Source organism: Poecile atricapillus, chromosome Z (assembly GCF_030490865.1).
Source record: "Poecile atricapillus isolate bPoeAtr1 chromosome Z, bPoeAtr1.hap1, whole genome shotgun sequence".
In the NCBI taxonomy this organism is placed as follows: Eukaryota; Metazoa; Chordata; class Aves; order Passeriformes; family Paridae; genus Poecile; species Poecile atricapillus.
In genome coordinates this window covers 104,282,636-104,295,642 of record NC_081289.1, presented here as the reverse complement: position 1 = coordinate 104,295,642, position 13,007 = coordinate 104,282,636, and the positions used below count along the sequence as shown (strand labels likewise).

General features: G+C 35.6%; 1 protein-coding gene across 1 annotated transcript in view; it reads right to left on the bottom strand.

Moving 5' to 3' along the window:
- SHC3 (SHC adaptor protein 3) overlaps positions 1-13,007 on the bottom strand; it is a 50,860-nt gene that overhangs the window by 27,613 nt on the left and 10,240 nt on the right. The window contains exon 2 of the mRNA XM_058828004.1: positions 7,208-7,278. Coding sequence (XP_058683987.1) covers positions 7,208-7,278 — 71 coding nt within the window. The remainder of the gene's footprint in view (positions 1-7,207; positions 7,279-13,007) is intronic.

Genomic DNA, 13,007 nt, shown 5'->3' with positions numbered 1-13,007 from the left:
AACTGATTAAACCCCAGAATTCTGGAACTCATATTTCAGGGAAATTACATACACATAGAAAAAGCACAAATTTTCTCAGCATATTTGGAAAAAGTAAAACCATCTCAAAAAATGAGATGAGAAAATGTGATTATGTTTTAGTCTGAAATATTTTGTATCAAAATATTTAAAAACTACCAATACTCTCTTGTTAAGATATTCTAGTGTCCTGTAGTACCCTAGCTTACTTCTCCCCATCTCAAAAGCTTAGGACTTCACAGGTTGAAAATAACACATCAAAAGACCAACTTTCTAAATAGAAGAACTGTTCAGAAGGTTCACAGTTATTTCTTAACAGCATTAAGTTCCTGTCAGTATTAATCATTACCAAGTCTTGTACCAGTATTTTTTGAGGGGAAACAAAGACTGCAACAAATGTAAAAACAACTTGCTTATGAGAAAATAAATTTAAAAAAAACAACAAAACAACAGAGACCAAAATTCCATTTTTAGAAGTCTGTTTAATAATTGAAATATTTTTGTTCATTTGCAAAACAGGCAAAATGAGCATGGGCTGTCTGAAGTAGCATAGGGAACATTCCCAACCTCTGAAGACTAAACCAGTATTTGAAGACAGATTGACCATGTCTGGAGGATGCAAGGCTGAAGAAGTAGCTAAGGAGAACAAATCAAAGGTATGGAAAGGAAGGGGAGGCTAACTCTGAGGCGAAGATACACCTACTACCACGAATCCAGAGTACCATGCAGCAACATCCCTGAGGGAAAACCCCCACAGAAACTGGTGCAGAGACCAAGCGATGCCATTTGTCACCATCCTGACTGAAGTGAAGCCTGTCTTGGTGGGAAGCCTGGAAGAAAACTTTTGTAGAATAAGGTGACATCAAGCAGATGTGTCACACAAGCCAATGTCACTGGTAGAGCAAGGAGACGATAACTCTTCTATTCCTTTTTGTCAGCTCCCCATTCTGTTTCTTCAAATGGAGTTTACTCGCATGTAGAAAATCTAAAAGCAGAAAATGAAAGGAAGCTGGCCAATTTAATTTTTGGTTTATTGAATAAACTTTATACACTCAAGTGGTTGGCTTTGGCAACTACTAGGCATGGAATACCACATGTCATTAGATACGCAGAATGCAATCTATCTAATGATAGCTATTCTCATGCTCCTGAATCTTCAGTGTGAGCCTTCCATTAACCTAAGAGAAACCAGTGCAGTTTGAAGGACTATTTTGCTTTTATCGGCAAAGAAACGGTTTATCCATTGGTATGCTCAATGCTGTTCTCGATATTTGTAGATTACCTTTGTAGACAATTTGTACAATTTGTACCTTCTTTCATAACATGCAAGTAAGCTTCAGAAAACCCAGTTTCACTCAACAGTAACAGAAAAATCTACCTGATCTTGATGATTTCTTCCAATACAATAGTTCTGAGCAATGGTCTTATTCTAAGAAATTAATTGTATATCCTACTGGCACACCTTAGATATATCTTTTAACTCTGCATGCATATGCAGCTTTTATGAACATAAAGTAAGGGTATATGAAACCTTGGTGTTGAATGTACAGCTACAAAACCTTCGTTATAGACAACCCTCCAACTGTCAAGAATATAATCAATGACACCAAAAACATCTAAAAAATGTACTTTAATATTTAGATGTACTAAGTAGCTCAATCCTTTAACATCTTTTATGACCTTCTGGCTTTTTTTCCAGTCAGCCTGGTCTCTAGCTACTTATTGTAGTACTGGTCAGAGAAATGGAGAGAGAAATTAAAACTGTTTTCTGTTGCTAAATCAGGATCATAGTAATCTCCAAACTGGGCCCAGACACAGGTCATTTACTAAAATATTTTCTCTCAAGGAGCAGATTATCAGCAAATATTTCAAAGGCAGACACAGGAAAATTTATAGAAGTAGAGTGAAAACATTTAATTTAAGAAATATTTTTGTCAAATGCCTAACTGGCTTCATGTCCAAAGCAGGACTTTGAAGATAGGTATCTTACAAAAGCTCCGTGTAAGATAGATGACATATTACAGGTATCTGGGCTGTGTGTGCCAAGAAGGACTGTTCAGTGTTAACTGTCTGGTGTGGCTGGACATGTCGTGAACAACACACAAATTCCTTATGCCATCAATTCTTTGTGTAATCAAGGTGCTAGGTGCTATTAGCAGAACTTGAGAGTGTCTTGGTTTCCAGGTTTCTGTCAGTTGATAACTTTGTACTGCAATTTGTATTAAAAACATGTTAAGACCACTCTGCTTCAGGTCCCGCTTCTGCAGACCCATGTGGAGTCACCAACTTTCTGAAAATTCAGGCTACAGTGATATCCATAACTGCTTCCCTGACTATCTGGCTTCCAACTTTCCCCCTTCTCCATCCTCCAAGAGGCTCTTTGTTTTCTTACAAAGACACATGGACTGGGGGAGCTCAATTAATTGCTCTCTGGCTTTGCATTACCATATATTAGTAAAATTATTCCAAATACTAGGTAACAATTTCCACACTAATACTACATTGAAAAGGAAAGATTCCTGCCTTAGGCACACAAAAACCTATTTATCCTACCCCATTTCTGTGCTAATAACAGCTTAACTAGGAAATGTAAATTATTTTCAAACTATCAGGCACTATAGCTGCCATTGCCCCACTTAAAGGTGTGCTGTATGAATTATAAGGATGCCTCCATCCACTTTTCAGAATCCTGCTTCCTGGTGAACCAAGCTGCAGCCAGAACCTCATGCTTCCCACAGCTTTAACTCTGAAGTAACTGTGCCCACCTCCTCCTGAAACTGCAAATGTTCAATATGTTCTGCCATGTCCTAAGTGCCACCCCACACCCAGAGTTCACATGGAAGAAGGCAGAGATAAAACACACTCACCTTTAAGCAAGACAGCATGTTAAGGAGGACACTGAATACAGAATTCACTGCAGATAATAGATTACCTATCTGCCTTCAAAAATCACAGGAGACACATTCTTGCTTTTCAATGTCTTCCACCCCTTTTTTCAGTGATGCTTGCTCATAGTTTCTGCAAACAACACAGATACAGGTGAAACACAACATCAACTGAACTGCTTCATATTGTTTAGCATTGGACTCAAATACAACTCTAAAATTTGGATTTCCACCATCTCTCCTCCAGGAATATTGGCATAAATTGATTTGGCTCAATAACTTTATTAATAAAGTTCAGTCCTCAGATTTGGAGAGGAATATTTTTCAAGCTGGTCATCCCAATAGAGGTAATGTAGAGCATTGGGATCAGAGTTTGGATTTGGGTCCACTGAAGCTATGAGGTATTTCAGTCCTCCGACCTATTGCTATTAAAACATCATGCAACACAATATTTTACTTTGCATGGGGATGTGTGACTTTATGATGCTGCATGCATTAAACTGATGACATTCAATTAAATGCCAGTGAACATGCATCCTTGTAGTGCAGACTCAGATGTACAACAAACTGTGCATGCAACATCTAATTCAAACCAATGAGTAAATCACTCATGCATACAAACACAGAAGTGAGGACTCGTTATTCTACTACAGCTTTAATGATAAGCATACAAACATATTACATGAGCTGCAAACACTGCGCATGTTGCAAAAGAATTTTACCTGATTTTTTACTTATTTTTTTTACAAAAAGCCTGAAGGCACAAAGGGCCAGGCCACGGAAGCTTAAGAGTGGCCCCTTTCTATGACGATGATGGTAGGTTTCAGATGAACTTTAACCACTTGCCACCTGTGGTTAGCTCAGTAGTCTTGTCTGCTAGTCCTCCTCTTCCTCCACTATGTTGAAAATTAAATGCTTTTGTTTCTCTTGCTGCCCAAGAAAGTCATCTTGACTTCATATGTGTTTCAAGAATTATCACTGGGTAATTAAAGATGCAACACGTGGCTTCAGCTGGTTTTGATTTATCATTATGTGTAACTGCTGACCGTTGTCTGGCGCATCCTCTTATTTGCTCAAGAATTCACATGACATTACATTCATTACAGGAAAGAATAAATATAATACAACTGATTAATACTACTCTAATTCTTCTATTTCCCCTGTAGTGAGAGAATCTTGAGACTTCAAATGTATAATGATAAAGGCAAAAACTTTTAGAAATTTTACATAACTGTTCATTTTTCCTCCAACTCAAAATTAGGGCAGTAATACCAGTGCAAGGCACCACCAACGTTAAGATCTGATGAAGAGTATGCCAAGTGAAAATGTTTGCTCACTGCTTTCACATACAGATAAATGCATTGCTGCAAGTTTTAACATATTAGTGTACAAAAAGTGAAAAGGCAAAAGAAACAAATTACAGGATAGGATAGGTTAGACAGCATTAGACGGCACAAGTTGATATTTCACAGGACTGCAATAAGGAAAGACTACTGAATAAACTATTTACTCTGGGGCCTTGATGCAGCTCCTGAAATTGAAGCCAAAGTTCTTAATTTGTCAGATACATCCATGCATACACACTGACGTATATACTTTCCTAATGCATTATAACAGCTGTGATTTTCAAAGCCATTCAAATAATCCACACAACCTTTTCCCATGAATTTCTTATCTGTAATTCACCAGATAAGTGGAAATCTCAGTCCAATTTTTAAGTAATTTCTAAGTGCTCACTCAATAATTTAAGTGCCATTTTCAAGCACCTAATTCATTTAATCACAGAGTTGTCTGTGACTGGGACTAACAGTTTGTCTAAAATAATACTAGGAGTTTTCAAGCAGAGCAAGAGACTACATGTCTTACCCTCCCATTACTAAGCCCCACAAGTTTTTTCTTCTAGGAGTTGATGCTGCTTATTTTACTTTGGGGATTTGTTCATCCTCAAAGCTGACAGAGACATAAAGCGAGATACACAATAACTTGAAGGCAGAAAAAAAGGAAAATTTAGGATTCCTAATAACTGACTTCCTTATGTTTAAGCTCTGCAACACAGAGAAAAAGTAAGGTCAAGAAAGGAGGCAGGGATAGGCATGTGATACAGTGCTAGAAAGGGAGTAAGTGCTTTGTATGTCTCAAACATACATGCTTACTTATTAGGAAGAAATGCATCCAGGCTTCCACACTAAATCAAGTAACTTGACTCATTTTCTCTGTTTTTTAATCATACTTAGTAAATACTGCATAATGCCAGGAGTCATACCAGTCCAAGACAGATCACTGCCTTCTATGACTGGTTTTGAATGGTCTTGAAAAAATAACAGATCGAAAAGGTATGATACATGCAGTAAGATCTAAAATAATAGTTAACTAGCATGTGTGAATTTTAGCAATTACTTAATAATACTTTCTTAAAACAGTAGGTTTATACGTGAAACACTACATAACAAAGCATGTGAGTGCTGAAAACCTAGGACATGACAAGGGGCTTTCTAGAGCCAGATGAATTAATGAAAGGAACGTTAATATTCTAGGTCCTGATCCTTAGCATTGTTTTATGATAAACAGAAACTTGTAAATGCAAAATAAAAAACAAAACAGAAAGATATGGCTCCTTGTTTGAAAAAAAAATAATTCTGTGCTCTAGATATAATTAGAGGAAGGTGGGATAACAAAATGATTTCATGTAGTGTTTTTTTCAACAGAAGAAAATATAATTCCAAGTTTGTTTCACAGTAAAAGCTAATAAACTTTTTGGTTTTTTATTAGAGGAACTACAAGGCAAAGCTATTTTGTTTGTGTAGACCATATTGCTTCTGATCACCAAATATGCTTATGTATTCATGTCAGAGTAGTGCCTTTAAGCTAGATAATAAGAAAAGTACAACACTATTACAACGAAGGCATATAGTGAAGGAAACTGTGCAGAAAAATTAGGATGAATTAACTTCCAGATATAGAAAACACACCAAATAATTATCACAACTGTTTCGTAAGCCAGCATCACTGAATTTCCAAGTGGTAGACATAAATGTACCACCTGCATTGGAACGAAAAGCCTGCTTAGAAATTAAATAATTATCAAAGGTCAGTGCTGAAATACATCAGAAATGTACATGATACATTTTTAAAAGTACAGTAGTAAAATTATCAAATGCCTCTATAGTCTACATTGCTTGAAGAACAGGATTCTGTCATTTACCTGTCCTTTGGCTTCTGCGCCTCTCATCAGTGCAGTATCTTGACAAATTAATGGTTAACTTTTTGTGAGGCCTTACATGGCCCAATTCAAAGCTGTTGTATGCAAGTGTAACTCAAAGTCAATACATATAGACCATATGATTAGCATCCAAGCCTAAAAAGAAGTGATTTTTCTCATTTAATAAAATATATATTTAGCTGCTTATGGTATGATATATGGCTTATGACAGATTTATTTATTGTCAACCGTAAGATGCCTCAAAGAGGTGAAATTCAGCCACTGTATCCAGTCACATAATTTTATGTGTGTTTCTTTGAAAAGGATTTCTTTATCATTTCAATTCCTGGATTTGAAAAAGTGGTCTCCATTTGCTAGATGATGTCAGTGCTACATTCCTCTGAAATCAATAACTCAGCTTTCCAAGTGAAAATGCCTGCAAAACACCATTCCTATAGTTCTCAGAAACTATTAGAAAAAAATAATTCATGAACACTTTTACTTCTCTAGTGTTGTGCGTATATATTGCTCTTACAAAAATACCATGACACATTTAAAGGAACTGTCATAAGAACCTAATACAAGGTTATTGTTTCTTACATACAGTCTGAAAAAGAAATAATTCTCTCTTTCTTTGTCTCTGGTATCATTGTGGTGATATATTTTCCTTTATATCCTTCGTACAGATAGTTTATAATCTGACAACCTTCGTAAGAAATTATTATAAAGACCCATAAGCATGGGGCTCCATACCAGCTCCCTAGATTAATTTTGAGATCATAGATTTTAAGCATATTCTAATTCTCACTGTCTTAATTGTCATAGATTGGTACCCAGAAAAGTGCCTTACTTGGCATAACAAAGAGGTTAAAATTTTCTAAGGTAGCTCCGGGCATATCATAAATCCACAGAGAAAATAGCCATTAAGTCCTTTTGAAACTGTATTTATATCATGCAAGGGATTTACATGTAAAATCAAAACTTAAAAGTGGATTTATGGTATCCAAAAATCCTTTACCATGTGATTTTCCATCTTTCCAGCCTCTTCGGTCTGGGGACACAATTCAGAAATTACTTTAAAAAACAAAGTTGTACAAAATCTTACCTTGCAACCTGCATTCTAGTACTGAAGTCAAGAGATCTCATTGACCGTAACACTTCTATACAGCCCAAGTACTGTAAGGAAAAAGAAACGGTTGGAAAATGTATTATAATTAGGCTTGAGTTCTGGGAGAAAGTGCAACTAACCATTAAAAGGCAATGTACAATTCTTATTTTTACATTTGATTTATCCTATGTCTAAAGCAGATTATTGTGATTATGCTGTTCTATGTCACAGATTTGTTCCATAAACATTTTGTTTTATTTGTCACATTTCATTCAACATATCATTTTATGTTTAACCTGGTCACTGTAATACACTCAATTTCTAATGTGTTGACGTGCTTTTTTTAGTTTTCTTCTATCTTAATTGATCCACTTTAGATACAATCAAAATAAAAAACAATCTTAATGAGAAAGGAAGTGTGGTAAAAGAAATTTAGAAATAGGACGAAGTTATTTAAAAGGTAGAGAACTAAGTCTCATTAGAACAAAAAAGGCATCTTATAACAGGGAAAGATGAAAAGAACACCAGCAACTAAATTTCTTAATAAACAGCTCAGGGATAGATGTGATTTAGTATTTTCATTTTTTATAGTAGTAAAAAGGTGGAAAATGGTAATACAATATACTAATAACTCATGCTGGGAAATGGCTTCAACAGGGTCATTCAAGAAAAGAATGACATGAAGGTTAGCTAATATTAAGACAAGACCAGACTTTTTGACCCAGATTTCTGCTCTGCATCTCTGTGGAAAAAACGGACTATCATTATGAAAGATGTTAAAATTCAACATTATCTATCACTTGTGTGAAAAAATCGGGCGAATCTTCTAGATTTGCTTCCAAAAGTAGGCATAACTTGCTTATGCTAAAGTCTACTGGAGCGAAAGCTCTTGTCAGATATTTGTGTGGTGTCTTTGCACAAACTGCCTCATGACTGGCATAACTCAGGCAGTATCTTGGCATGTAGGTTAAGTATTCAACCATACACTCGACTTTTGAAAGTCTGGGGACCTGGGGAGAAGTCTTTATACCCTGAGCCTGTCAATAATGATCATGATGCTATTCTAGCACTGTGCTTTTATATCAGTTTTTTCTATCTTTGCAGCACAATACAATCTATTTGAGATGAAACTGGTGCAAAAAATTGCACCACTTTAAAAGTGCTTGCATCACTTTAAAAGGACCGATTTTTTAAAAAGTGAGGCCACAATTTTTGCCTGTTTGGGAATTTTATGTTTGCTGAAAAAATAATATTTTAAGTAGAGAATGACTATATCACTAACCATAATAACTAGAATTTCAGCAAAGATTTTCCATAGAAACATGTATGCCATAAAATGTTTACAGGCTGAGGGAATATCTAGTTTGTTTTCACATATCCACTATTATTTAATTTATTTCTATCAAATGCTGTGGAGTCATCACAACAGTGTATAAAACTAGCTACAACATCAACTGACTCTTATGCATTAAATTGAGCTTGCATTATTATAGCACATAGTTTCTGAGAAGGGTTATCTTAAGATCCATCTTGTAGAATATTTCAGAAATCAGCAAATCTATGTTTTTTGAAAGTTTATTAAATATTCGTGTAAAGTGTCTTGTCTAAAGAGATCCAGGCACATGGAGCTTTCAAGCTAAAGATCATACTCTCAAACTGTCATCTATCAGTGTAATCCCTGTATCTTACTACAAATAATTTTTTTTTTTTTTACATATGTTCTGCCTGAGTACCTAAAACACATACAATTACATTTTCATGCTCTGATGAAGGAAGTTAAGCCATTAACTATATTTTTAATTATCTCAGATGGTGATTTCATTTTCTTGGAGATTAAATTCTTAAGCATCACTTGAGATAATCAGCTGACATCATTTAACTTCTGCCAGTAAACAGCAATGATCAATATTTTCCTGTTTTCTTTCTGTGTCATTTTGTTTTAGTCTACGATGTTTTCATAGATTAATTTTGCCCTTTATTTATGTCATATGAGATGCTTTTGTAATTAAATATGTTGCAAATGGTATGACTTTTCAAAGGTATCCCTATGATTTTGTGTTAAAGAAATTTCATTATTCCATCAACTTGTTAGTTTTAGACCTCTCAATACCCCAAAAACACTCTTGGATTGCACTTGTTCCTTCACTTACCTATATTTGCCACAAGTCTTTTAAAGCAAAGTAATTGCATGAGTTTGAGAACCAGGTCCGCCATTTTGGAAGCAAACTCTGGAAGGTGTTTTGACAAGTACATGCAGGCGTGCAAATAAATACACAAAAACATGTGCACACAAGCCACTGTCAAAGTAAACAGACGAATAAGTAGACAAAAACCCATAAACATACTTAGAAGACGTGCATTCAGACTCCTTTGAGTCATACTACCTGATCTGCATTAACAAAAATAGAGACAAGATCAGACTGAAGGAAGGTCAGATGGAAAAATTACCCTGTACTTGTTTTATGTATATCATGGAGACAGCTGAACACAACATAGTAAGGCTTGCAGTATTCCTGACTGATCAATGCAAAGATGGCAACTGATTTGCTGGGATAAAAGATGTGAACACTTAATCACCACAGCATGTTTTCAAGTAACGAAATTACTGTAAAAAACTGACATTCAAAAGGTCCAAAGGCCAACTACAGGGACATATAACTCACCTACTGCTATGCTTCAATTATTCCCCAAGACCAACACTGCTGTCTAAAAATATCCATTTGAAGTACATCCTGACAAGGATCCACAGAAAGAAGACATACAACCAAGATAGCAAGGAAATAAATTATTCATTTATTTCAACAAATAAATACCCTGATTAAAAAGAAATGCTATCTTTTGCTTTAGGCATTCCATGAAACATTTAAAATATAGTTATAAAACAGTCTACTTCCAAAAAAAGCTCCTCTTCGCCCAGCACTTAATGTATATTCTAACCAATCAGCTACTGTGCACTGTGAAATTTATGAGCTCCTGCTATCATCCTCCCTCTCATTGCTCAGGAACCAAATATATCGAGATGTAGCCCACCTAGAAGTAGGAGGACTTGGGACTACCAGATCCAAGCTTTCTCAGATAACATTCTGCCTTCTGTTGACTTTCTAATATTTGAATGAATTTCCAGCTTGTGTACACTGAAAGGTACTATGTCCTAAGGAAAAAGTCTCTCATATGAATGAATACCTTCCCATTCAGAGGTTTTAAATTCATAACTTGTACTTTGCATGCTAAACAGTACCTTGCAGGAAGCAGAGTGCCACATACAGGTGGGACCATGTAGCTCCTATTCCATGTGGTTCCAACATCCTTATTAGTTACAGTTTTGACAGGTTAGTGTAAGGGATATGTCTCAGATTTCTGGTTTGTCCTGTATGCGAAGATTTGTTCTGTACTCCCTAAAGTACCTGTCTTCTTCATGACTGAAAATTCCTGTTCAGCACTTTCTACTGAAGCCTGTGTAAGAGAGAATATTGAGATCTCTCAACACTTCTCAGAAACAGACATGAACACTGGCTGAGTGCATTTGTGTACTTGGAGCCAAGAGAGAAAAAAAGAAAGAAAAGAGAGTAGTCACTGTCAGAGAAGCTTTGGTGCTTCCTAACAAGCTCTTCAAAATACCAAGTTATTAGAAGAAATTCTCCATTGCTGGACCGAGAAGCTGGCAGTAACAGCAGCAAGAAATACTTCTACAAAAACATAGCAAGACTTATTCTACTATTTCACCAGGATGTATGCTCCATACAGCACTGAAGCAGTCCAACCTACATACATGTCTAGCAGATGAGTGTCTGCCTTGTGCATAGCATATCTACCCATCACCTACTCTCCAACAAAATAAGGACTCCTAACCTCTGAATTCAAACTACTGGAGTATCATTAGCTCATCAAAACTGCATGAGTATTCTTAGTAAATTGAGATTTACTGGTTTTAATCTGTGTAACCAGATGACCCTCATCAGATCTGAGTGGTTCACTACTTTACAGCTTGTACCTGCCTTGTACAAGTCATGTGAGAGATAACATGGTTACATCAGCAAACAGACACACACTTGTACTGTTAGACAAAAATTAGCCTGTGCCTTCAAATATTGATGTATCCAAAGTATGCTCTAACATTGCACAGCTGCAGATAATAGCCTGGGGGCTCAAAAATTAGATTCTTATTCCTGGGGTTCTGGGTGTTGTATGGAGATCTAAGTTTCAAAAATAGAAATAAAATAAGCTGTGCAATTCACTGCAATTTTCTCACCCACGGGCTTAGGCTGTGCTTTTACTTGGCATGTGCAAAAGTGAAAAAGTGAGTATCTTTTTACTTGCCACATCTGGTTCTCATGTGTATCTCAACTCATACGCCTACATTTTCTTTTTTGTTGTTTTTTTTAAGGGATGGGGGGAATTTTCTTGCTTCATTTTGAGGGTTTTATTGTTTTACATTTTACTCTCATTTGCCAAAGAGCTAGTCCAGAATTACATTATGCCATGGAAGTAAATGCATAGTTAGTATGAATTGACTAGTGCTGGTTAACTATGGTTGAGAACTCCCTTATTTAAAAATAAGAGCTTTTATTTCAGATTCTATTGCTACTAGTGCAATACATCAAAATGACAATTCCTTCCAATTTCAGGTATCACCATGAACAGCTAAAGGAGCTTCTGAAAGGTGCACGGGGAGTTCCACAGTGTTCCACAATACTGAAAAATTACTTTCAGGTTTTCTATCTATCCTAAATCATATTAAGATTCAAATCCAGATGCCCACTAACAAGCAGGCCATAATACAAAAATAGTAACAGACCAGGATTTGTTTTCAAGATAGCAAATTTGTCCACATGTAACTGTGGATACAATTGGGATTTTTAATAACAATATTAATGTGTGAAAAGGAAAAGAGGAAAAAAAAAAAGAGAAAAACCAACACAAAAGTATCCCGAGCTGAAAGCAGCCCAAGCCACAGCCAGAGAATGCGAGATTGACAAATATTTTAGAAAATTAATTTTTGTCTTCAGCAAATTAATATGAAATTCAATCCTTCAATCCCTTTGATATCATATTACATGAAATTCCCAGCTTAACTGAGTTTACAATACCCACATTCTAAACCACTGAAGCAGGGGAAAAAAAACACCCACAGAAGAAAATTCAAATTTTTTAAAAAATGTTTAAAAACTCTAAGTCTAAGAAGGAGCTGTAATCAGAACGTGTTCTCTTTAATAAAATTATCTAAGTTAAGGAAAAATAGTAAGTGCCACAATGCTTCCTAGTTTTTAAATTGTGCTTTAGAAGAATATTTATGACCCTGAATACCTTACTAGTTTGACTGAGACATGCACCACAAAATTACTTAACTCGGCTAATCAGCAGGACATGGGTACAAACAAGATAGCTTATCAAAATATATATTTGCTTCTTTACTTCCTATGGAAACCATAGTGTAGTTGTATTAATTTTATTTATATTATTTGATTGAATTAACATGTGAAATATTTTAAATATAGAGGTACTCCATTCATACTGGAAAAAAAGGTATACGTAAAAGCCCCTTATAATATCACACTAGTCATTAACCCAAGCATATGGCTCAACTTCCCAATTGTGACATAGATCTGGGAATCCGGTAAATCTTTCTGGACTCAATGGTTAGCAAGACCTGCACTCAATGTGCAAACACCTTTTTTCTTTGTTTTTGTGAAGTTTTTTTGTTTGTTTATTGTTTTGTGGGGCTTTGCTTCTTTGTTTTGTGGGGTTTTTCTTCTTTGTTTGTTTTCTTTTTTACCTTAAGAACTGTCCATTGCTAAGA